This window comes from Carettochelys insculpta, chromosome 9, assembly GCF_033958435.1.
Source record: "Carettochelys insculpta isolate YL-2023 chromosome 9, ASM3395843v1, whole genome shotgun sequence".
NCBI lineage: Eukaryota > Metazoa > Chordata > Testudines > Carettochelyidae > Carettochelys > Carettochelys insculpta.
The window spans coordinates 3799984-3825243 of record NC_134145.1 but is presented as its reverse complement, the minus strand read 5'-3'; the positions used below and the strand labels follow the sequence as shown (position 1 = coordinate 3825243).

At 63.7% G+C, this 25260-nt stretch overlaps 2 protein-coding genes across 3 annotated transcripts in view; one reads left to right on the top strand and one right to left on the bottom strand.

Annotated features, from left to right (window-relative positions):
* ZSWIM5 (zinc finger SWIM-type containing 5) overlaps positions 1-18262 on the top strand; it is a 137830-nt gene extending 119568 nt beyond the window's left edge. Inside the window, exons 6-14 of the mRNA XM_075003151.1 lie at positions 1424-1600; positions 3430-3576; positions 4153-4290; positions 5024-5284; positions 5912-6047; positions 6660-6817; positions 12379-12542; positions 13312-13393; positions 14144-18262. Of these exons, the coding sequence (XP_074859252.1) occupies positions 1424-1600; positions 3430-3576; positions 4153-4290; positions 5024-5284; positions 5912-6047; positions 6660-6817; positions 12379-12542; positions 13312-13393; positions 14144-15006 (2126 nt within the window). The 3' untranslated portion in view covers positions 15007-18262. The remainder of the gene's footprint in view (positions 1-1423; positions 1601-3429; positions 3577-4152; positions 4291-5023; positions 5285-5911; positions 6048-6659; positions 6818-12378; positions 12543-13311; positions 13394-14143) is intronic.
* Positions 18263-18303: 41 nt separating this feature from the next.
* On the bottom strand, positions 18304-25181 carry UROD (uroporphyrinogen decarboxylase). 2 transcript variants are annotated; one of them, XM_075003153.1, is made up of 10 exons: positions 25047-25181; positions 22380-22492; positions 22112-22191; positions 21284-21346; positions 20999-21196; positions 20592-20753; positions 20119-20256; positions 19475-19575; positions 18819-18885; positions 18305-18547 (listed from the first exon to the last, which is right to left on the bottom strand). In XM_075003153.1, exons 1-10 carry the CDS (start codon positions 25067-25069, stop codon positions 18383-18385), a joined length of 1110 nt encoding a protein of 369 aa, XP_074859254.1. In that variant the 5' UTR covers positions 25070-25181; the 3' UTR covers positions 18305-18382. The 2 variants fall into 2 exon arrangements, with proteins under 2 accessions (XP_074859255.1, XP_074859254.1); XM_075003154.1 differs by lacking the exon at positions 20592-20753 and having other exon boundaries at positions 18304-18547.
* Positions 25182-25260: the final 79 nt, after the last annotated feature.

Below are 25260 nucleotides of genomic sequence, written 5' to 3'. Positions count from 1 at the left end.
CTTGGCCGTGACGCCGTGCCCTGACTTCAGCGCAGTCTGTCTGTCTCTCTCGCTGCCCTGTGTCCGCGCAGCATGGAGCCAACGCCACCGTTTCATTCCTCCTCTGCCCCGCAGGCCTGTTGCAGCATGCAGCAAGCTCAGCATGGCGCAGCTGGTCTTGTGGGGCAGCCGACCGGTGGTGCAGGTTCTGGGGATCGCTGAAATCGGCTGGGTTCGTCGGTCTTTTGACTTGGTGCTGGGGCAGGGAGCTTAGAACGTGTTCCTCTCTACCACGCCGGGGCTAACGCGCTGCCCCTCGTTCCGGGCCACTTGGACTGGCCTGGCATTGGAGTACCGGGCCCGGCGGATTTGCCATGACCTCAGCCGCGGTCTGGCCTGGCTCAGGCACGCTCGGAACAAACAGCCGGAAAGGCTGTGCTGGCTGCTTCTCTGGCACCAGGCTCTTCTGGATCTGCCCCAGAGCAGCTTTCCCAGGCAGTGTCCAGTCTTTGGGGTGCTTCCCAACACAACTGCTGCAGCCCCGGGAGAAGAGAGGGGGGCTGCTCCCCGATTCCACAGGGGACAGCTGAGGCAGGAGGGCCCAGCCCAAGTCTCTGGAAAGTGAGTGTCTGCAGCGGAGATGATAGAAGGGCAAGATAAGGTCCTGCAGGACTAGGCCATCGACAGCCATTAGCTGGGCTGGGTCCTGAGTTTGTTTGCTGGAAGCTGGGAAAGGACAACAGGGAAGACTTGCTTGGTGACTGCCTGTTCTGTTCATCCCCTCTGGGTCACCTGGCCCTGGCCGCTCTCAGGAGGTGGTACTGGGCAGGATGGACCGTGGTGTGACGCAGTGCGGCCGGTTTTATGCTCTTGGAGACTGGCTATTCCCGAGCGTGTGTTCAGACCACTCCCTGCTCTGCGTGCCGCAGGGTGGTGCCCAGGGACAGGCAGCCCAGCGGGGCTCCAGGGCTGGCCCCCAAGATGTTTTCCTTGCTGGTGCCCAGGGCACGGCTGCCAGGCTCCCCCGGTTTCGGCCAGCGTAGGTTTTTCCTACCGGTGTTACGTGTGCGCAGCCAGGAACGTGAGGGGAGGGGCTGCTGGGCCCCCTACCCTCCGTCTGCGCTGGAGAAGAAGGGGGCTGCAGGCCGCATGGCAGAACCCAGGAGCTTCTGCAAACCTTCCGAATGGGCATCGGCCGGCCCAGCTAGCGGCCGCGATCATCTCTGGCGCTGCAGCCCCAGGACCTGGTCTGCTCAGTTTCCAGTGGCCTGAGCCTGTTGTCTCCTCTGCGGCTCAAGAGCTGCTGAGCTCTGGCTGGCAGAGGGGGGCTGTCGGGTGGGGGCTGTTTGTGCATAGAGGGTGGAACGGGGCCCTCCGGGGCTGTCTCCGTGACAGCGAAGGTTCGCCGGCCACCCCAGGACACTGATCGCTCTTTTCTTTGCAGATTCCCTGGCCCGGCCGAGGCGGACGGTGTTCACCCGGGCCATCGAGGGCTGCGACCTGCACTGGCAGGACAGCCACCTCCAGCGGATCATCAGCAGCGACTTCTACATGTCCCCTTCGTACCAGCGGGAGGGCGAGAGCCTCCTCTTCAATTCCCAGGGACAGCCGCTGTGGCTAGGTAACCCGCCCCTCGCTGGCTGCCTGAGCCCCAGGGATCACGGGGCCACGCACTCAGCTGTTGCCCCGGCCGGGCTCACGTATGGAGGAGAACGTGCAGCTTGAGTTCCCATGGTGCCGGCACCTGGACCCCCCCATCTGTGGCGCCCCAGCCCCCCGAGGGACGGCACAGAGCTCCCACTGCTTCCTGAACGCCGTGGCAGGGGAGGCCAGTCGGGGGGCCTTTGGCTCTGGCCATTTCACAGCACAAAGCTCCTGGAGAGAGACCAGCCCCGCATGGGCCCCCAGCCAACTCTGCTCTCTGGCACTTGGCTAGGAACCTGAGCCACCACAGCTGCCTGCAGCCCTGTGCCATACAGCAGGCGAGGCCTGAGAGCCGGCAGCCAGCAAGCACTGGCAGAAGCTTGGACGATAAGGATCCTGGGTGAAACAGTGGCCACCCTGATCTAAGTGGCATAACCCCCCGGCCTTGCCTGGAGCCAGGGTTTTGCCCCAGGGTGCTGAGAGGGTTCTGGTGTTGGCAGAACAGCCCAGAGCATCCCACCGGGATAGCCAGGCCTAGCAAGCGGCATGGCCGTGCTGAGTAAGATGTGATTTGATGGTGGTTCCCCCTCGTGGGCGCGTGGGGCTGTGGGAACCGGGCGGGTCGGTTCGGTGTGATGCCTGGGCGAGCCAAGCATAGACCTGCTGGGGAGAGCCTTCCAAGGTCGCTGGGCACCCAGAGAAACACTGGCCATCGCCTCGGCTGGCTCACATCTGCCGTATGAGCCATGAGCCTCTGACAACAGCGCTCAGAGCCCAGGAAGGGTTTGGTGAGCAGAGGGAGGGAAAAAACGTGGACGTGTCTTGTGTAGAGGGACGACTAAGTGGAGGGGGATGTAGCTGTGTGTAAAACTGTGGCTGGGCTAGAGAAGGTAACTCGGCCTCCCTGTTTGGCCCGGCCCTTAGCATACGAGGAGGGAAGGGAAACAATTCCGTGAAACAGGCCCAAGACAGGTGCTGATATTTACTGCCCGCCCACATTGTTAACCCCTGGAACTCCCTGCCACAAGGTTACCAGTGAGGCCAAGCGCTCCAGAGTGAGTGAATAGCAACCTTGGTATTTACAGAGAGAATTGGAACCCCCCAGGTAGGTAAAAAGGCTCTGCAGGTTGTTCTGCTTTGGAGCATAAACTGGTCACAAACTGACTGGAGTTCAGAGACTCCACCCAGGGGTTTCTTTCCTGAGCTCATCTCACTGCTGGGCTCCTGGCCCCTCCTCTGCCCCATGCAAGTTAGAGAGACAAGGCCGGGCGGAGGAGACAGGGTTGGGTAACGGTTGCCTCTCGCTTTTGTCCTGGGCCTGTTGCACGGACGGGCTCCCCTCCCTCTCCGTACGATAAGCCCGTGGCTGCGTGCAGGAGTTAGGATAGGTGACAAGGTGTCGGAGGAGGGGGGAGTGCACTCGGCGCAGTGGGCTGCGCCCAGGAAGGGAGAAAAGCCCAGCCCCTTGGGGATCAACACTCAGCAGACGCCTTGTGGTGGTTCGGCTTTTCCATCCTCCGCTGACGGGTGTGTTAGAAGCGCCTTCAGGATGAGCCAGAGTTTCGTTTCCCGGGGTAATCCGGGGCAGGCCAGCGCTATTTGTAGCCGCTGTTCCTAGAATGTGGCTGGAACTCTATTAACATTCTTGGCAAGCAGCCTGCGGGGCTGGGGAAGCTACGAGGGCAGAGGACAGGAGCTGGGCTTCGGGGGAGAAGGCGCGTGAGCAGCGAGCGGCCCGAGCCGAGCGCCAGGAGGGTCCGTGCTGCTCTGGCTGGCGGCCGCTCAGCGCGTGACCTTGTTTTGCAGAGCACGTGCCTACGGCGTGTGCGCGAGTGGATGCCCTGCGTTCCCATGGGTACCCCAAGGAAGCCCTCCGCCTGACTGTCGCCATCATCAACACCCTGCGCCTGCAGCAGCAAAGGCAGCTGGAGATTTACAAACATCAGAAGAAAGGTGCGCCCCCCCCCCCCTCCCCAAGCCCCTGTGCTCGGCCAGTATCCTGCCAGCAGACTGCCGCTGACCAGTGCCGAGATCCAGGGTGCCCTGGAGCCGATCTGTTTGGGGGTGCTGCAGGGCTGTAGCATGCCGTGACCCACCGGAACCCCACCTGGTGTGACGCCAGGTGTTCAGAGCCTAGCCGGGCTGGTCAGGGCCTGGCCAGAACCCAAGCTTGACCCAAAAGCCTGTGGCCAGCCCTGTGTCCCCCACAGACATTCCTGCTCGTGCTCCCTGGGCAGAGTCCTGACGGCTGACACTGGCACCGCTGGTAGTTGGGCCACTGGCCAGGAAATGAGCCGCGCTCCGTTCAGCTGCCCCTTCTCGGGGCCTCTGCCCTTCCTAAGCCCTGCCAGGAGGTCGCCGGGGTGCCAGCCGGTTACAGACCAGGCCTCGGGCGATGATGCCCCCCTGCCGTTTCTCACCTCCCCCCGCGCAGCTCCTGCGCTGGGGGAAGTCTCCAGCGTTGGCTGGCCTCAGAAACCCGCAGCCGCTGCCTCCCAACCCACCGCTTCTCCTGTGCCCCTTCCCCAGAGTTACTGCAGAGAGGAACCACCACCATCACCAACCTGGAGGGCTGGGTCGGGCACCCCCTGAACCCCATCGGCTGCTTGTTCCTCACCCTGACGGAGGCCTGCCGACTGGAAGAGGAAAATTGCCTTGAAATTTCAGGTACTGGGGGAGAGCCCACGGCTGCCCTGGTCTCGTACATGGCACCCTCTGCGTCTCGTTTGCGCCACTCTCCCAGCATCCGACTAGCCCAGCGGCAGGTTGGGGCTGGGCCAATCGGCCTGCCGGGGTCTGCAGGGAACGAGCAATGCGGCAAAGGCAGCGGCTGGGAGCGGGAAGCAGTGAGAGCTGGGAAGCCCTGGAACCACTCCCCAGGCCTGGTGGGGGATTCCCCACCCCTGACTCAGGGGCAGGTCTCCGGCTGGCACTACACAGCTCAGACTAGAGCCCAGCTGGGCGGGGGGTCTGTGGCTGCGCCGGTGCCTCCTGCCCTGCTGGGTGAGGCAGGAGCAGCCCCATGCCTGAGCTGTTGCCCTCCCAGGACGCCGGGGGCTCTTGCCTGTTGGGTGGTTCTGCCTGTGGCACGTTGAACACGCTCTGGCTTGCCTCCCCCGTGGAGGGAGAACACCGACGGCCTGGCCCAGCCCAGCACCCGGGTGCTTGGACTGAGAACTGGGAGGCTCCGGTTTCGTTTCCATCAGTTGCATGAGCAAAGCGAAGCTGCTTCCGCAGCGGCTGAGGGCTGTGCCAGACCGGCCCAGGCTGGACGGGCGTGAACAGAGGGGTGGCTGCTGCCAGCCTCACGCAGGGTCTGGAGTCGCGCTGGGTTCATTGTGTCGCCTCCTTCCTCCCGGCTCATTCTCACTCCCTGTCCTGCGCCTGCCTTCTCCTCCAGACACCGGCGATGCCAGAGCCCCGGTGTACCAGCACGTGCCTGTGGTGGCCGGTGGCCAGGACAGCGGCGAGTCCTACCTGGCCCTGGCCCTGGAGGTGGCCTTGCTGGGGCTGGGGCAGCAGAGGGTGATGCCCGAGGGGCTGTACGCGCAGGACAAGGTGTGCCGCAACGAGGAGCAGGTGGTGGCCCGGCTGCAGGAGCTGGAGCTGGACGCGGGGCTGGTGCAGACCCTGCGGAAGCAGTGCATCCTGCTGCTGGAAGGTGAGGCTGGGTTGCGGGGAGGGGAGCCAGGCTGCCCTCGACGGCTCTTGGAAGTGTTTCAAGGCCAGTTGTGTAAGAGATGAGGTCCCCGGGGAGCAAAGTCTGGGGTACAGCACAGGGCAGGGTTCCCTGTCAGCTGAGTGCTTGGGCGGCCGCCCAGGAGAGAGTCAGGTGCTGCCCAGCGGATTAGCAGAGCACCCCCAGCCGGCAGCCTGTGTTTCTGTGGTGGTGCACATCCGCGCATGCCTCAGCACGCACAAAGTTTATTCTGCACACAGGTGGAAAACAGAGAGGGACCCTTGGCATAGAGCACCCCTGGCAGCAGGCGCTTGCTTGGCCAGGGCTTTGAAAGGCCCCAGGAAGGGCGCGCTGCTGTGCCAGTTAGGAAAGCGCGAGCCGGGTTGCTAACCCTTATGGCGGAGGCTGGGGCTTGAACAGGGCCTGACCGGGGTTGCAGCGTGGGCCGGGTGCACCCGAGAACTCCACCTCCCAGGCCTGCAGGCCCTGCAGCTGTCATGGTGCCGCCAGTTTGGGAGACAGAGCCAGGGAAGCCTCACTGGAGAGGCTGCTGTGCCATCCCCGGGCCCGGCAGGTGAGCGCTGAGGCTGGGGCGTTGCTCCCCTGCAGGCGGTCCCTTCAGCGGCCTGGGCGAGGTGATCCACCGGGAGAGCGTGCCAATGCACACCTTCGCCAAGTACCTCTTCTCCGCCCTGCTGCCCCACGACGCCGACCTGGCCTACAAGCTGGCGCTCCGGGCCATGAGGTGGGTGGACTCTGCTTGGCCTCCGGAACCTGCCCGGAATCCTCTCCGGCTGGCGGGAGGGCCCACAACCAGCTGAGCTACCAACGGGTCCGCTGGAGATGGGGGACCAGGGGTTTGCACCCGTGTCCAAGCACGACTCGTGCATCCGGCCGAACGCCTGGGTGGGGCTGTCCCCGGCCGCTGTTCCCCTGCTGAGGCCGGTTCTGGCTTGCAGGCCCACGTGGCTGGGTCCTTTGGCTTGGCTGCCCTGGGAATATTAGTGTAGGGGCTGGTAGCCCAAGCCCCTGGGGGGCTGTGGGAGAGGGGCTGCTCCCAGGCCCAGCCCCGCACTTGGGGAGGAACCTGCCGCTTTTCCTGAAATGCTCCGCACCTGCAGAGGAAACAGCCCCGAGTCAGGGGCCCAGCGCCTTTGTCTCAGCTCTCCGGTGCCTTTCCGCCTCCCTCTGCAAAGGAGCCGGGGTCCCCCCCGGTTCCTTGGGAGTCCGTTCATGCCTGGAGTGCGCTATGGTGCTTTCGGTGAGCTCACCTGTGCCACAGGCCGGCCGCACTCTCCCCTCCCGGCCGGGGCGCCGCAGTGACCTGGAACCGCTGACGCTGCCTCCTCTCTCCCAGGCTGCCCGTGCTGGAGACGACGGCGCCGGCGGGAGACATGACGCACCCTCACCACCTGGTATCGGTCGTGCCCAGCCGGTACCCACGGTGGTTCACCCTGGGCCACTTGGAGTCGCAGCAGTGTGAACTGGCCTCCACCATGCTGACAGCCGCTAAAGGTGGGGGCAGGGACCAGCCGGCTTAGCTTGGGTTGGGTGGCAGGGCCGGTACCCTCGGCTGCTTCCCAGAAGGGGGGTGGCTTTCAGAGGAACTTGGTGTCATTCTCCAGGTTACGGCTGTGGTGTCCTCATGGGTCTCTGGCTCCGTCGATGATGGTAACCAGAAGAGTGGGGGGGGGGGGGGTGTCAGTGATGTGGGCCCAACGACCTGGGCCGAGGTCCCCCACAGACCAGGTAAGGACCGAAGGCACCCGGCCAGGTTTATTGTAGAGCAAAATACAGTAACAGTTGTCCACAGACTCTGCTGATCCACTGCCCATACGCACCTGCCGCAACGGGAAATCTCCGCTGCCCCCATGTCAGACAGAGACCGTCCCCCACAAGACACCACTTTACACGCAGGCACGAAGAAATCACACCTCACTGCTGATTGATCAGGTTGCCACCATCTAGTGCTACTTAGAGACCACCCAGCGCCCTGTACCTCGTGGTGTGATGAGATTGTCTCGGTCCGTCATGCTGTCAGTTTAGTCCCTTCCCTGTACCTGGCTCTGTACCTGTGAGGACTTGGCACCAACGTCTTCTCCTGTGAGCTGCTGGCACCGTGTGAGTTCAGCCTCTGCCCGGGAGCAGTTACTGTGCTGTGCCTGGGCCAGTCACCAGCGGGTGCTTTGCCCTTTCAGCCCTGCCTGTGCCAGGCTCTGTTCTCAGGCGCCTGCCTCCTGCTCCCAGCTCAGCTTTGCTTTGAGCTGTGGTTTGTCCATTGTTGCTGGGCCTCTTGGCCCCAGACCAGCCTGTGCTGTTGTGTGGGCCTAGGCCATCGTACTCCACTCGGCCGGAGCAGACAGAGTTGGGGAGCGTGTGGGGAAACTCCCCCGGGGTCAGAGCCACCTCTGGTAGGGCTGGGGAGAGACGTTGGCCATCAGGGCCCTGCGGGCGCAGTGCTAGGAAGAGAAGTCCCAGCTTGTGGTCAGCTGGGGAGGGGAAGGGGCATGTGACCCGGTGGGGTGGGAGAACAGCTGCGGGGAAAGGGGCTCTTAGGTGCCCTGCGTTGGTTGCCTGGGGCCATGCGCCCAAACACCTCCCTGTCAGCCGCCGGTGGGGCTGTGGCCATTCCCGCTGGAGCGCCAGCTGGGTTTGCAGCCCACCCCCACTGGCCTGCTCAGCCTCGCACCTCCTGGGGCGCCAGCCTGGCGGTGCCCAGCAGGGGATGGCCGGGGTCGAAGGATTTACGTGCCCCTGGCAGCGTGTGGTTTTCACGAGAGGTAACTCTGTACCAAGCTGCGGGCTGGGGGGTGCCTCATGACGGAAGGCTCGTAGCACTGCCGGTGGAGGTCTGCCGAGCTTCAGTGCTTCCTGCATGCGGGGGCTGGAAAGAGACGGGCCTTTTGCTGTGTGTTTATGACATTGTCATTTGCCAGGAGGCAGACCAGCCCCCGGGCCGGGCTGGGCGCGCAGCAGAGAAAACGGTTCCGTCAGGCGGACGGGTGATAGGCTGAGACAGCTGAGATCAGACAGTTGACAGGGTTCCCTTGTGTCGATACAGGTCGCTTACAAAGCAGTAAAGCTCCAGCCCCTCACACTGTCACGCGGAACAGAGCAGAACCGAACCGAACCGAACCGCGCGCCGGTCCCTTCCCAAGCTGGCCAAAACGGTGGCCAGTGTTCACAGCCGCTTGTTCTCCCAGCCCTGGTGTTTTTCCTGGTTTTTCCATTCCAAGGGCTCTGATCACGCTGCGCTCGTACACACCTGCTCCCGGTTGTGTCTTGTCCATGTTCTCCTCGAGCTGGGCGGTGTCCAAAATCCACTGGAAAGGGCAGCGGAGTCTGATGCTTGTTTTTCCTTCTGCTTTCACAGTCCCCCCACCAAATGTTCAACTGCTGGAGCAGGTCTGTGCGAGAGCCTGGCTCGTGCTGGCCTTTCCTCCGCACCCCTGCTGCTGCTGTTGCAGCTGGTCGTGCGAGGAGGCTTGGCTGAGCCCCCCCCATACCTGGTGATGGCAGCGGAGGAGAGAGGAGTCAGCTGAAATTCCTTTTTGTTTTCAAATCCAGTTAGTCTCTGCACATTTTAGGCGTTTTTCATTATTGCGACTCAGCTCCGCAGCTGATGTGCGGAAGTGTTTCTTTAACTGCCAGTCGTGTTCCCTGGAAGCTGAGCGCTTGGGTGGGCACTGGGAGAGATTCAGGTGCCACCCAGCTGATTAGCAGCACTCCCCCAGTTGGCAGTGTGTGTATATTGGTGGTGCATATTTGAACACACCTTGGTGCATGTAACAAAATTTATTCCACACATAGATGGGGGGAAAATCAGAGGGGACGTTGTCTGCCAGCCCGTCAACTCGACCTGGGATCTGCAAGCCAAGCTGGGGCCTTCCAGCTGGTCAGTGTCATGAGCAGTGCCAGCTTCTTCGGTGACACAGCATCTTTGTGCACTTCCGTTGTCTCCCTGCCAGGTTGCCCCGGCACCCCCGAAGGAAGGCCCAGGCCGACCCCACAGCTGACAAGAGCTCCCCCTCGAGGTGGGGTTGGGGGAGTTCCAGCTGTTGAAACGTGACCTTGCTGCACCTGGCCACTGCTGGCTGGAAGGGCCAGGCTGAGCCTGAGCCCAGGGTGCTTGAAACCAGCAGGTCTCTGCCCATTTACCTCAGTGAGCAGAGGGCGCTGAACATAAGAACGTAAAACAGCCGGATGGGCTCAGGCCAAAGGTCCACCCAGCCCTGTGTCCCGTCTGCTGACGGCGGCCGGGGCCAGGTGTCCCACAGAGAATCGCCCAGTCACCTGTTCCCAGCTTCCGACAGCCTGAGGACACCAGCCCTGTCTACCTTGGCTAACGGCCATCAACAGACCTAGTAAAGCCCTGGTCTTCACCACCTCTTCCAGCCCAGAGTCCCCCTGACCAGCTGACAGGTCACTGCGTGAAGAAAAACCTCCTTTCGTTTGTTTTAAACCTGCTGCCACCCCTAGTTCTGCTGTTCTGGGAACAAGCAGATAACTTCCTTGTTCGCTTTCTCCACAACCGGTCAGGATTTTCTATGCCTCTGTCACCTACCCCCTTGGCTCCTCTTTCCTAAGCTGAAAAGTCCCTGTCTGTTTCCTCTTTCCTCACGTGGGACCCGCTCCAAACCCTGCATCGGTTTTTGCCCCTTTGTGAAACTTTTTCAAAGCCACTGTATCATTTTAAGAGGAGGCGACCACAAGTGCGCACAGTATTCAAGATGTGGGCGTCCCAGGCATTTACGTAGAGGCAATAAGATATTCTCTGTCTTATTCTCTGTCCCTCTTTTAATGATTCCTCAATTTCTCTTTGCTTTGTGGTGGTGGCTGCTGCTGCACATTGAATGGATGTTTGCAGAGAACTCTCTACAATGACTCCAAGGTCTCTCTCTCCAGGGGTAGTAGCCCATTTGTCCCCATCGTTTTGTAGGTAGATTTGGGGTTGTGCTTTCCAATATTCATTACTTCGGATTTATCAGCATTAAAATTCATCTGCTGTTGTGCGACCCAGTTACCTTATAGCAGGGGGGTCTCTTTCTGAGCCAGGCGATGGGACGGATTCCGGCAGAGGGGAGAAATCAATGAGAGCAGGTGCTGCTTATTTTGATGGAACGGGGAATGCAGGCAGTCCGGCTTCTCTGATCGCAGGCAGAGCCAGGAACAACCAGCATGGTTTCGTGCCTCACTGCCCCACACCAGCGCCAGCAATCACTCTCCCCCGTCTGATTTTTAACCAGGGACCCATCATGCTCTCAGCTGCTGCTCGGCTTTCTTGCATTTTGCTTCTGAGTCTGCACCTCACTGGTCTTTTCGTACCTGGGCTTGCGAAACCCTCCCCCGGGTGGCCAGCTTAACTCTGGCCCCCGTCTGAAGTAACCGGTGTGTTCTGTATCCCTTGTAATGAGACTAATTCAAACCACGGTGAGGCTCAGCCCAGCAGCTCCAGACAGTTGCCCTGGTGAGGATCTGTCTTTTCAGCGTGTCTAACCTTGTGACTGAAGCACATTGGATGTTCGTTGTCCAGCGTGCTGCCCCCTCAGGCCTTGGAGACAAGCAGGAGGCTCTTGGCTAGGCAGAGCCTTTGAGGGGGAAATTCTGATCCTGCGGCTGTTGGTCCGACCGCGAGCGCCCGTGGGGCGAGCCAGAGGCTGAGGTCGGAGCTCCTCAGCTGGAGCACACAGTTAAGGAGCCAGGATGAGATCTCGTCACCTCTGAAGCGAACGTCTCCGGTTCCAGCCCAAGGCAAACACTGCCCAGCTCTCCCCACGGGGCAGGCCCTGCTGAGAGGGACTGGCTGGGAAAGCAGCTGCAAAGACCTTCCTCCCCATGTGGCAGTGATGAGCTGGGAGGCCCTGGGTCCCTGTCTGGTCAGGGAGCTGAGCGGTGGGGATGGAACCCGGGAGAGGAACCAGGTCAGTAGGACCCCTCAGGAAATGCCGGCTCTTGGGGAGCTCCTGAGCTTCCCGGGAAGGGCCCAGGTGTCGCACAGGGGCAGGGAGAACTTGCCCCATGGGCCTGTTGTGTATCGTGCACCTTGTGTTGTGGTGTCAGGGAGTGGCGGTGACCCCACAGCTGCCTGCACTTCCCTTGCACTCACCTCGCTGGGAACCCGGCCAGGCCAGCTGGCTTGTACCGAGGGGCTGGCCGCCAGCCAGAGCCGCGGGATGGAGTGCAAGTCGTGTGACGCCGGGCAGGGGGCTGATGGCCCACGGGATGGATCTTACCTGCTGGAAGGGTCTGGCCCTGGCTGGATCCTTTTGGGGAGTGGAGTGTGTGTTTGTGCCCAGTGCCTGGTGCGGAGCCCAAGGCCAGCGCCAGCTGGGCCTGTGTCCAGGAACAGAAGCACAGCGCAGAGTGAGACCTGGGAGCTGGGGGACGAGGCTGGGGCTGCGGGCTGGGCACGGCTGGGCTGTGCCCCATGCCAGCCCCTGCCACACCCCCAATGCCCCTCTCTGCCCTCAGACTGGGCCCACTGCTGCAGGCTCGGCCAGTTTCCCTCTGGGCTCACAGGAGCCAGAAGTAACACCCTGTGCTCAGCCCAGCCAGCCGCCAGGGCTCCGGTGCGTGCTGCGCAGAGGCCGGCCGGATCCATGCGGCCCCCGAGCGGCTGCAGGCGCAGGGTAGTCGCCCCTGGCTTGCTGTGTGCTGTCAGCGAGCCCGGCCTTGGGCTGTGGCATGAGCAGCTGCCGTTTCCCCAGACGTTTTCCAGGGGAGAAATCCCACTGCCCAGGGGATTCGGCAGAGACCTGGCCTGGGCTCCCGGCGCCGTGCAGCTCTGTGCGGAGCAGCCCTGGGGGCGCGCTGGGTCCTGTGGGCCTGCTGTGGGCAGAGCCAGGGGCGCTCGGGGCAGCCTGGACGGCGATGGTCCTCCGGCTGAGCTCCCCTGGCTGCAGTTGCTGCGCAGACCCAGAGTGACCGTTATGAGCCGGGCAGAGGCAGTCTGAGCTCTGCCCAGGTCCTCGCCGCGGGGGCCGAAGTGAAAAGCGGGGGTGCAGGCGGGGCAGGTGCAGGTGTGGGCCCTGCCGGCCCCAGGCTGACCTCTCCGCCCCACCCCTCCGTGCCTGCAGGCGACACGCTGCGGCTACGCACCGTCCTGGAAGCGATCCAGAAGAATATCCACTCCTCGTCCTTGATCTTCAAGCTGGCCCAGGACGCCTTTAAGATCGCCACGCCTGCGGACAGCACCCCTGACACCACCCTGCTCAACGTGGCGCTGGAGCTGGGCCTGCAGGTAGGTGGGGGGCGTCGGCCGGGGGGCTGCCTGGACCCGCTAACCCAGCCGCTGCTGGGGGCAGCCCCGTTCCGAGACCGCCAGCCGGTTCCTTCGGAGCACCTTGAACCTGCCTGCCCTGCAGTGCCCCCTGCTGGCCCAATGTGGCGCTGCAGGCGCCTTGCCTCACCCTCCGGCCCTGACCGATGCTGGCTGCTCGGTGCCAGAGCTGTGGCCGAGCTCTCGGGCCACGTCCCGAATGTAGCCCCGGGCAGGGTAGTGGGAGTCCGGCCGAAACGTCCCAGCAGTTTCTGCACTGCCTTTCCCCTGCCCCAGTGAGGCCTGCAGCCCCAGGCGGGTTCCCTCCGAGTCCTGCACTCAGCCCCTTCCCTGCTCTGGGGCCGAGTCTGGGCCCCCTCCCGCCTCCACCCGAGTCTGCCTGCAGCTCCCCTCCCAGCCTGCTCCCTGCGCCTGGGGGAGGCCCAGCTGAGCAGTCAGAGCCTCCTGCTGTGAGCCCCACCCGGGTGGGGCTGGTGCCAGCTGCCCGCCTGGGACGGCTGTGATGCAGCATCAAACCAGGCAAGCCTGGCAAATGAACTCAAAAGTTCGCTTCGGAGCCATTGGCTGCCTCACCGTGGCCCTGGGCCATCCCAGCGCGGGGCCACACGTGATGGGTCCTGGAGCCTCCTCTCGAACTGGCCCTGGCCCGCGCTGAGCTGAGCCACCCGTGCCGGATGGGGTGGGCGCTGGTGAGGGAGAGCAAGGCTGAGAACGTCTGTCTGTCTCCTAGGTCATGCGGATGACTCTGTCCACCCTGAACTGGAGGCGAAGGGAGATGGTGCGGTGGCTGGTCACCTGTGCGACAGAAGTGGGTGGGTACCACTCGTCCGGACAGCCCGGTCCGTACCCCAGGAAGGGCTGGGACTGTGCCCTGGGCCCCGTCACCATGCCCGGCCCAGCGCTGGGGCGATTGGCTGAGTGACGGGTTGAGACGGCCGGAGGTTTCATGGCGTTTCAGGACCCTCTGGGCTGACCTGGGCGTGGCCCAGGCTGGAGAAGCTCCCATGTCACCCATGCGCTGAGCCCAGCCAGGTGGGGGAGACTGAACCCAGCTGCAGGCAGAGACTGGGGCGCTGCTGCCAGAGACCCCAGCAGCGATGGGGGTTGAGTTACTGAGACGTCCCCAGATGATGCTGGCAGGTAACCCTGGCCTCGTGCGGCCTCCCTCCCCCCAGGCTCCCAGCCACGGAGCCCTGGAGGGTTCTTTCCTGACTCCATGTCTAGGGCTCAGTGCCCAGCCCCTGAGCAGAGGGCCAGGCCGTAGGATTCCGGGGAGGTAGCGCTTCACTCTGTGCGCGGCGATGCAGTTGTACTGCTGCCCTAGGTAGAATCTGTAGCTTCGCTTTGGACCGCTGGCCTGGAGCGCTGGAGCTCTCTCTGTCCGCAGTGCAGTGGCATTTGGTTGTCCCTCTAGATCCAGGCCAGTGCTCTCCCCCTGGCTCTGAGCGCCTCCCCGCAGGCTCGGGATGGGACGTGGCTCCCGGAGAGGGCTGAGCTCGGTGAGCCCTGGAGGGTTTCGGAGCCTCCCGCCGCCCGTGCTCACTGTGTGTTCTGTCCGGCAGGCGTGCGGGCACTGCTCAGCATCCTGCAGAACTGGTACACCCTCTTCACCCCGACGGAAGCCACCAGCATCGTGGCAGCCACGGTGATGTCCCACAACACCATCCTGCGGCTGAGCCTGGACTACCCACAGCGCGAGGAGCTGGCTGGCTGTGCCCGCACGCTGGCCCTGCAGTGCGCCATGAAGGACCCCCAGAACTGCGCCCTCTCAGCCCTCACGCTGTGCGAGAAGGACCACATTGCCTTCGAGACGGCCTACCAGATCGTCATCGACGCCGCCGCCACCGGCATGACCTATGCCCAGCTGTTCACCATCGCCCGCTACATGGAGCACCGGGGCTACCCGCTGCGGGCCTTCAAGCTGGCCTCTCTGGCCATGACGCACCTGAACCTGGCCTATAACCAGGACACCCACCCGGCCATCAACGACGTGCTCTGGGCCTGCGCGCTGAGCCACTCCTTGGGCAAGAACGAGCTGGCGGCCATCATCCCCCTGGTGGTGAAGAGCGTGCACTGTGCCACGGTGCTGTCAGACATCCTGCGGCGCTGCACTATGACGGCGCCGGGCCTGGCCGGCATCCCCGGCCGCAGGAACTCTGGCAAGCTGATGTCGACTGACAAGGCCCCCCTGCGGCAGCTGCTGGATGCCACGATCAACGCGTACATCAACACCACCCACTCCCGGCTCACCCACATCAGCCCACGGCACTACGGCGAGTTCATCGAGTTCCTCAGCAAGGCCAGGGAGACCTTCCTCCTGGCCCAGGACGGCCACCTCCAGTTCGCCCAGTTCATAGACAATCTCAAACAGATTTACAAAGGCAAGAAAAAACTGATGCTGCTGGTGCGGGAGCGGTTTGGCTGAGCTCCGGCCTGCGCCGGCAGGGTCTGGCAGGGGCATTCCACGTGCCGAAAGGCAAGTCGGACCACAATTGGCAAGACAAAGGGGGGTTGGTCTGCCGTTGGATTTAACTGTTTCACAGCCTGCGAGGATCCCAACCATCTTCAGGCACCTCAAACCAAAACACAAACAGGGGAAGAACAATTTGCTTCCCTGCGTCCTGCTTTCCCGAGGGCGGAACCAGTCAATACCAAAAGCTAACCTGGAAATCTAATACCTCTTTCCTAACGGAAGCGTTTGCCGGCTGGTCCTAAGGTTGCCAAGCGAAAAGGAAAGAATAAAATGCAAAAGAGACATGCAACACTAAACCTCCTGGGGGACCCAAGGCCACGGCCTTGCAGCGCCATGCGCACCCTGTGGAGATGTGAAACTCCTCCTCCGTTCATGAAGATACGTAACAAAAAAAACTAGAGTAACTGTTCTCAGGGATTGCTTACTAAAAGTAACAAGAAAAAAGCATTTATGATACTGTAAATACTATAGTATATGTGTCAATTATTAAATTGTAAAGTTATAATTATTTATAATTATTCTGTCTTTTATTTGGGGGATACTTGAAATTGTCGCGGGCTGGGACTTTCTTTTGAAGTGGAAAAGAGGAGACGTGACCATTTCTCAGGTTTCCCTGGCACCGTTGGTGTTGTCGGCACAAGAGGGGCGGGCGGGAGGCGGCCGGCAAACGGAAATGAATTCAAAATGGCTGCAGAACCACAAGGACCCTGGGGGAGACAAAACCTGGGCCAGCTGGACGAGCGGCCAATTGGCACATCAGGACAGTCAGAGGATGGACTTGGCTGGACGCTGATGGACGTAGCAGGAGCCCTGAGCTTTGTAAGCTCTGCCGGTGGTCAGTGGAGGAGCGACGAGGGGCAGAAGCCGTTGGGCCCATCGTGTACATATCTATCTTTGGCCTTCTCTCGGTGTGTGGATGTGGGTGTGGAGGCATGCGTGGTGGGGGGATGCCAGGACCACAAACACGACTTCTCAGTTACTTTTCTTTTAATTTCCTCCCCATTCCCAGCCTCTGTCGCTCTGGCACACGCGAGCACTTGCTGGGCAAAGGCCCCTTGTCACATTTCCCGATGTGTATCGCTCCATCTCCTGCTGCTGCGTAGCCATCCCAGCTCAGTGTGGGGCAGGGACCTTCCTCCTCTTTCCAGGTGTCTTAATGTCCCCACCCCGGTCCCGTGTGTCTCAGTTTTGGAAGGGCAGGGAGGGCTGGGCAGGCTGGGGCACGCGATTAGTAGCTAGACAACGTGGGCTGATGAGCTCCTGTCTGGTTTTATTTTTGAAAGATCTGTGTCTGCGCGGCAGACGGGAAAGCCAGTTGTACGCAGTATTTGGTGCCACAGAAGTATCACTCTTCAACCTGTTTCTCTCCCTGTGCGTGTGTGTGTCTGCGCAACCTCTCAACTTGACGTTTCATAATAAAAAGACGTGAATCCTATTTCTGTGCCGCTCCTGCCATTTTCTATAAAGGGTGTTGGACTTTAGGTGCTGCTGTGTGTTTTCACAAGGAATGAATGGAGGGGGGCAAAGGGCACCAGTCGGAGGGGCCTCAGTGTGTTTTTGCCCAGTGCCAGCACCGGGAAACAAATCAGGCAGTGTTCCCTGGAGGCTGAGCCCGGGAGAGATTCAGCTGCCGCCCGGCTGGTTGGCAGAGCGCCCACAGCCGCTGTGTGTGTGTAGTGGTGGTGCGTATCCGTGCAGGCCGTGGCGCGCACAAACTTATTCTGCATGTGGATGGAAAAAGCAAGGGCACGCCTCTCAGTCGCTGCAGGGCAGCACGTACGAGATTTACCTGCGAGCACAGCTCGGAGCAAGAGGCAGAGGCTAGTGGGGTCCCAAGCCGGCTGAGCCTGGGCCTCGCTGTGCGCCCCAGCTGGGGTAGGGGGTTGCCCACGGATGTCCCTGGGAGCAGACTTAAGCCACCGTGGGCACTCTGGAGCCCCCCACCCTCCAGGGTCTGAGCCTGCAGCTGGCTGGGAAGATGCTCAGAGCTGTAGGACGGGCGCCCTGTCTCCTGGCTCTGGTTCACAGGCTGCTGGGCCCTAAGGCTTGCTACAGGGTGTGCCCAGCAGGCTCACCACTACACACAGCAAGGCCCAGGCCGGCCTGTCTCCGGACTTTGCTGAGAGCAGGCATCTGGCTCCGTTTGGTGCGGCCCAGGCCCAGTGTGTGCAGAGCACCCTGCCGCAGTGCCTTGCAGGATGGCCCCAGCATCCGCCACCTTGACTGCCAGAGTCGAGGAGTGTGAGGAATGACAGGTGGTCCCAGGCGAACTCCCCTCCCTCCCATGGGCCACTTGCAGCAGAACTGGCTCCGGCCATGGCACAGGCCAGGCTGGCTGGGGCCCGCTGCCTGGAGGCCAGTACTCCAGCCCTGCCAGGGCCTTGGAGGGGAGCGCTGCTGCGTAAGGTGGGCACCGAGCAGGGGCACTGGGGCATGCAGGGCTGGGACCACGCCTGGGGCAGGAGGGACAATTCTGGGCCTTGTGCACCACATGGCTTTGCCAGGGAGCCGAACAGCCAAATGCTGCGATAGATGCTGGGTTTGTGACAGTCAGTGGTGATCCAGGGTCCTGAGGCTGCTCTGCCTAGGGCCCCCCTGGTCAGGCCCTCCCAGCTCCACCCCAGGGACGCCAGATGGGGCCTCTGTCCATGCAGCTGCCCGACCCCTCCAGGGCACACCCTGCACTCAGCTCTTGCGGCTGGCTGGGCTGGGCTGTGCATGGGGAGGACCAGGGCGTGGTGCTCGGCCAGGATGGTGGGTGCGCCCTTGAGACAGCCCCTAGACATGTGAGAACTGGCCAGCACCAAGGGAGCGCCGTTACTGCTGGGGGAAAGGCACCAGCTGGCTGGCAAAGGGCCTGGGCTCAGCTCCCCCAGGGGGGTTGAGAACATCTCCGTGGGACAGGCTGCAGGTGAGATGCAGGCCGGGCTCAGCATGTGGGAACTGAGGCGGGGGAGGGCAGCACCCCTAGCGGTCAGGGGCGAAGGCTGCCCCCACCAGCAGGAGGGGGTCTGCAGCCCAAGGGAGGCTCCCACCAGAACCAGAAAACAGCTGAGTCCTTGCTGGGAGAGGGGGCTGGGGCATGTCTCAGGTACCTGGGGGCTGTGCACTGAGCCCAGCCTGTGAGGGGAAGGGGAGCCAGGACAGGCCCTGGCAGAGCCACCAAGCAGCACGCCCCATGGGGAGGCAGGCTCAGAGCTCCTGGGTGCAGTTGTCCGGCACCCCCACTGGCAGTCCCCCACCCTGCCCCTTCCTCCCCAGTCACACGCTGCCAGGGGAAAGCTGGAGTTTTAATGTGCTGCTGCCAGCCCGCGTCCCACACTGCGGCTCAGGTGGGCTTGCTGAGGGTGCGGGAGTGTGTGTGCACAGCTTCCACGAAGGCGCCCACGTGCTCTGGGTCCATGTCGGGGTACAGGCCATGGCCCAGGTTAGCGATGTAGCGCTGGGTCCCAAACCCCTCCAGCATCCGCTTCACCAGCTCCCCGATCTTCTCCTGCCAGACAGACACCTGCTCTGAGCCCCGGGCCGGGCCGGGCCCGCTGAGCTGGGACCCTGGGGGCAGAGGCCGGGGGCTGTCCCCTGCTCTGGCCCTGCCCCTTGTGCTGGGCTCAGTCCCCTACACCCCGGTGAATCACACTTGGCTCTCGCTCCCCTCCCACCCATGCCTGAGAGCTCGGCCCTGCCTGCCTCAGTTTGCCCAGCTGCACAGGATCTGCTTTACCCCTGAGGCAGGGGGGCCAGCTCCTGGCCGGCCCCGTCCTTACCTTGGGCGCATAGAGGGCGCAAGGATCCAGGTTCCCTTGGAGGGTGACACGGGGGCCTGTCCGCTCGCTGGAACGGAAAGGAGGCTGGTAAGTGTCTGCGGCTGCACGGGGCTCCCTGCACCGCAGAGCTGTCGGCCCCTCCGAAGCACCCGCACGGCCCTGCCAGTTCCCTGGTGACCCGCACAGGCCCAACGCGCCCCTCTAGCTGGCCCCCAGGAGCGCAGGGTGGCAGCTGGGACGCCTGCCTCAGGGCTGCTGTGGAACTGCCCCGTGCAGATCCTGCGCCCACTTGGCTCCCGAGACAGCTACAGGCACCACGGTGCCCTGTGCGTGCGGCCTGGCAGAGCCGCCCCCGCCCAGGAAAGGAGGGAGGTGGGCAGGCATCCTGGCCCCTGCAGGGGAAGCGGGGGGCGGATCTCTAAGGCCTGGGCCCTCAGTGCCAGGCACAGGGCAGCTGGGCTGCAGGAACCAGCGCGAATGGGCCCTGCTGAGACCTGGTGCCCGCTGTGCCTGCAGGGTGGGCAGAGATGAGGGCACCTGCCAGTGGCTGGCGGCCTGGCCCCCAGAGGCAAGGAGCTGCCCATCTCCCCTGGCTCCTGGCCAGCTGGGCCTGCGCCCTGTCGCTGCAGCCCTGGCTTGCTGGCCAGGCTTCTTACCGGGCGGCCTGGGGCTGGATGGTCCAGTCTAGGCCAACGACCTCGTAGCTGGCCTGGGCAAGCTCCTCCAGGGCGTAGTGCGCGTCCTTGGCGAAGATGATCTGCCGTGGGGAGAGGGGCTCAGCCACACGGCCGCCTGGCTCTGCCCCGAGCCGCCAGGGCCCACAACTGGCTGGGGGAAGGGGTTTCCCAGAACCCTACAGCCGCATCAGGACCCAGCTGCTGCCTGGGAAGGGCCGCGCAGGCAGGAGCAGAGCAAGGGTCTGCCCCTGCCCCCGCCCTGCGTGTCTCTCCTGCCTGCTGCCTCTGGCTGCTCCCCTGAGCTGTGGGCTGGTGGGCACCGTGGCTGGGCCAGGCTGTTACACAGGTGCTGCTGTGGGGCTCAGAAGTGCAGGACGCCGGGGGCTCGCTGCTCCAAGGGGCAGGGCTGTGTCTCCCCCTCCCCACAGCCCAGGACTCGTCCTTGCTGGTGCTGGGACCCAGCCAGGCCAAGGCGCGTAGGGAGCGGAGCTCTGGCTGGCACTGCCCCACTGCGGGATGAGGCCAAGGGAAGCCCCTCCCCCTGCCTGACGCATAGAGACATGCAGGGCAGCAGTGCCCCCCTCCCCCTGGGGGCCGTGGCCGGGCAGCCCCATGCCCCTTACCATGGGCACCAGCGGCAGCGCGTCCGCCCCCAGCTTCTCCTTCACGCCGGTGGCGATGGCTCGGATGTAGGGCAGCGCGAACTCCCGGAACTGCTCAGGGCCCAGGTGCCCAGCGTGGGACTCAAACAGCTGCAGCGCCTGCCCAGGCCAACGCAAAGGAGGGTTGGGGAGCCTGGGGCCCCCTCCCCAGCCAGCCTGGGGCCCCCACCCCCTCCCAGAGCCTCGGGCCCCCAACCCCTCTCCATGGCCCCCCAAGGCCTCCCACCCGCCTCCCCATGCTGCACCCCCAGCCAGTCCGGGTCCCCCACCCAGGCTAGGCCCTCCCAGTGCCCAGCCCAGTCTGGGACCCCTCCTGACCCCCTCTACTGCCCCCAGGGGACCAGAGCTGTAGGACCCTCCCTCTCTGCCCATTGCCACAAGGCCCTGCCCCGCAGCACCCCACTGCCACACGCCCCAGCAATGCCCCCCCGCACCTGAGCGCCAGCGGCCACCTGGCCCACCAGGTACTCCACGATGACGTCCTGCAGGAGCTGCAGCAGGCGGTGGCTGGCCTGGGGGTGCCGGTACAGCCAGCGCTTGGCCTTGGCCATGGTATTGGAACCGCCGCCCTCGATCATGTAGGACATGAGCGTCCACTGGCCGAGGAAGAGGAGTGGGCTGGGCAGGGCTGGCTGGACACCCCCAGCCAGTGGCCGCCCACCTGCCTGAGGCTGCACTCGCCAGGCCTCCCACTGCCAGGAATGGGCCCAACCAGCCGGGGTCTGCGCCTGCACTGGGGCCAGCCAGCCCCAGGGGCTCCTGCAGAGAACACAGGGCTCCCGCTGTCAGGGGCCCTGGGCCTGGCTCCCCCTACTGGTGGGTGGGGGGAGGGGGTCCTTACCGGCGCCCCGGAGAAGCCGATCAGGGGCACTTGGCCCTCCAGCCTGTGCCGGGTTAGTGTGATGGCCTGGAAGATGTAGCCCAACTCTGCCGCCACATCCACCTTCTGCCGCAGCCTCAGCAGGTCCTCCACCTCCTTGAGGGGCTCTGGGAAAGTGGGCCCCTTGCCGGGCACCATCACCACCTCCATGCCCAGTGCCTGGGGGCAGAGCGCAGGACGCATGAGGGAGCGGGCGCCCACCCGCTCCCGGCCTGGGGCACCGCCACGGCCCAGCACCGCTCTTACCTGGGGCACCACCAGGATGTCCGAGAAGATGATGGCGGCGTCCAGGGGAAATCGCCTCAGGGGCTGCAGGGGACAGAGCCGGGTCAGCGCCGGAGGCAGGCAGAGCTCACAGGCTGCGGGGCTGGCCGGGCCCCAGGATCCCCTCAGCGCAGGCCCTGAACCTCCCTCACCCACAGCTGGGGCAGACACCACCCGACTGAACTTCTCACATGCTCAGTTACCCAGGGCCCGACCCGAGTCCAGACCTGCCAGTGCCCCAGGCTGCAGAGCCCAACAGGGGAATTCCCTCCCAAGGCCAAACCTGGCCCCTGAGCAGGCCGGCAGCAGCCAGACGGCCAGGAGAAAATCTGCTGTAGTAAGGCCAAGCCCCACTCCCTGCTAGTGTCCCGTCCCCAGGCCCCGCAGGGGTGAGCTGCAGCCCTCGCAGAACGGGTGCCCGTCCAACCAGCCCCACGTCAACGGCTCCAGCTCAGTCCCGAAGGGGCTGCGTGTTCCTAGGGGAGGGGCCTTCGCTCCTTGGCAAGTTACAACCCTTTGCCTCCTTGCGAGCCGCAAGCAGCTGCCAGCTGGTTGTGCCGGTGCCCGCATGAGGCTGTGCCGAGCCGGCACTTCCAATGACGGGGGCCCTGGGCAGCTGTGAGCCAGGGCCAGGCCCTGCTGACCTCAAGCTAAAGACAGGCATGTGGGAAAGCAGCCTGGTTGGGGTGGGGGTGGTGCTTAGCCCAGGAGCATATGTCCCAGCCCTGGGCAGGACAATGGCGCCTCCCTCTGGGGGGTTGGCTCTGACAGCCCTGCACGAGCCCCCGCCCGCCGCAGGGAGCCGCTCACCTGCAGGGTCAGCTCACAGCACCTCTCAGGGCTCCGGCAGGTGGCGAAGAAGTCCTGGGCAGCTCGGGTCTCCCGGAACTCTGCAAGCCGATCGGCAGGGTGAGGTGCCGGCGGGTTGAGCCCGGCCATGCCAGGACAAGGCACAGGGTGCCAGCACCACCCTGGCTTCTGCCTGAGTCTCCTGCTCCAGCCGCCGCTCCAGCAGTGATCCCCGGCTCTAGCCAGCCAGGGGAAGGGGAGGCAGGGACCCCATGCCCCAGCCGCTCACCTGGGAGGTACCGGCCAGCCTGCCTCATGCACCAGACCGGGGTGTACTCCGTCTCTTCTCCTCTGGCCGCTCTCAGGAACGTGTCATTCTTCAGCGCAGGGAAGCCTTGGGGTCTGCGGCAAAGGGGTAGCCAGGGCATGCACTCAGCAGACCCAGCTCTGCAGGCAGGCCCCCGCTGGAGCCCACTCCCCACCAGACTCCTGGCCCCTGCTATCTGCCAAGCACTCTGCAAGGAGCGTCCTGTACCGTAGCCCCAGGGCTGGCTGCTGCTGGACGAGGAGGAAATAGGGCAGAGCGAGGACGACTTGCCTGGATCTCCTGGGTCCCATCCCATGCCCGCCCCCGCAGCCCAGCCACACAGCGACTGCGGGAGCAGACAGGGGTGCGCTACACTGGCTCCCCAGGGCACTGACTGGGGAAAGATGCTCAGAGCACCTGCCCTACACGTGGCCCAGAGAGGGTCCCGTGGGTGGGGGGCCATAGATTTCAGGCACTGGCCACAGTCTGGCTCTGGCCCCGCAGGCTGCTGCAGCTGGCCCTCGTGCCAGGCCAGAGGGAGAACTGTGTAGGGTCCGGTCCCTTTGAGCTGTTAGAGCCCCAGGGCTGGGAGCTGCAGGGGGGAATTAGCTGCTCTCTCTGGCGGCAGTAAGCTGCTCTTGTGGGGCGGGGGAAGGAGGGAGGGAGGGATGTGACCATCCTAGCTGCAGCACAGCACAGGAGAAAGCCAGCAGGAGTTGGGTGTGGGGCCCTAGCCCCTGCCTGTCCATCAGTCACTTGCTCAGACAATGCACATAAAGGAACTGGGCTGATTAAGTTATCAGGAGCCGCAGCTGCTCTGGGGAAGATTCTGGGGCAGGCAGGGCCCCAGCCTGCAGCAGTGGCATCTCTGATGGCCTTAACTCCCACTCAGCTGGTGGCAGGCCTGGCTCTCTGCTGTGCAGGCCTGGGGGCTGCTGGGCTGCCGTATCCTCCTCATGGGAGCAGAGCACTCTCTCTCGCCACCAGCCAGCTACTGCAGACTGGCCAAAGGGGCGGCCAAAGGTCCCACAGCTACCGGAACCAGCCATATTCCAGGGCCCTGTGCTGGAAGCAAGTCGGGCTGGTCCTGTGGGAACTGGGCCCCCTGACGAGGTAGCATGTGGTGTCAAGACAGGCTCTTGCGAGCCCATCCTGCCCAGCAGCCAGTGGCAGGTCCGCCTGCCTTCGCAGCCACCTAGCTGCAGCATTGTCCGCTGCTGGGGAATCCGGGTTCTGCACTGGTTTCAGTTCCATAGAGGACAGTCCTGAAAAAATACATCAGAGCAGGGGCAACATCTAGACAGAGAAACCTCCTCCTCCGTCGGCAAGGGCTGGGGGAAAGCTCAGCTCCCCGGGTCTGTGACTCCCCCTGGGGTCCCGAGTCAAACCAGCCATGAGGGGACAGTGTGTGCAGGAACTTTTATTTTGTTTTATATGCAACATGTGGTAAAGTAACCAATGGAAGTTTCTCCAGCCTCGGCCTCTTTTGTCCAGGGATTTATTTTCAGCCTGACTGGCCCTGCAGGCAAATATCCGAGTTCTCCCAGAAACCGAACTTCTGCCCCCTTCCCCCAGGAGCTGTTCCCGGCATCTCCGCATGTTTGGTGCCACCCCAGGCTTAACAATAGAACAGAATAACCCAGGCATGGAACATTCAATGAGTAACACTGGAAGCATCTACACTGTCCTCACTTGAGGCAGACCCCAGCATCACTATGGCTGTGCCCATAACATGTTAATGGAAATGCTCTAGGTTGGGGTGTCCGCCCTGGTGGGGTGAAACTTCCTATGGGGGTGGCACTACATGAGCAGCTGCTGGTTCTCAGGCTCTGCCAGCTCATAGAGAAGGTTGCAAGGGGTTTACTCTTTGGGCTTGTCCCCATTAGCATTTTCCAAAAGTTTTGGGCATGAGGGAACTTGGCAGCACCTGCAGCTACACTGGGGGCCCCGGCTTTGCCCTTAGCAACTTGGACCTTCCTGCCGAGAATTAAGCAAATGAGATGCTGCATGTGCCTCATTGCTATTCACCCCTCGGGCTCATTTACACCCCCGCTTCCAACGAGGGATCTAGTGGGGACAAGCCCCGTTCGTGGGTTCACAACCCCCTTCTACAGACTTGTTTTCTTACAGGGGGCCAAAAGGGTCCCCCCAGGAACGGGCCCGGAATGGCCAGCGCTTTGGAGCCATTGGGGGGGGGGGCTGCTCACTGCAGTGGGCCCCGATGGAAGATGTTTGCCCCCCCACCCCGATCTAAGACGACGGGGGATCTCTGAAGGCGGTGCAGTTAACCCCCCCAGCGCGGCGACAGCGGCAGGAAGGGGAGCAGCTCCGCGGGCTAAGGGGCCCCAGGCCCGCCTGGAGGAGGCGGAACGGGACTGGCCCAGCGGCGGCACACGGAGAGGACGGGGCGGGGGGCGCGGCTGTACCTCTCCCCCCCCCACGGAAAGGAAGCGCCCGGGGCGGACTGTGCTCGGCGCTGCGGGAGGTGAGCGGGGCCCGCAGCCGGCAGGCCCAGGGCGACCGGGATCCGGGCCCGTGGCGGGGGAGCAGCGATTCCCGAGGGGGCGCTGAGCGGCCCGGGACCCCCTCCCTCCGCGGCGCTGCCGGCTCTGACCCCGCCCTGCCCTGGGACCCCGGGCCGCTACTCACCGGGGCGGGCTGCTCCCCTCCATGCTGCTCCTCCGCGGCCAGCGGCTCCGCTGCCGCTGCCCCCGCCCCCCTGCGCGGAGTCACGCCCCCAACGGGCGCCGCCATCTTGTTCAGGCCACGCCCACTCGGGGGCGGGACTCCAGCCCTCCGCTTCCGGGTTGCCCGCCAGCTGACTGGAGGGCGGCTCGGAAAACCCTGCCCCCTGGCGGCCTCT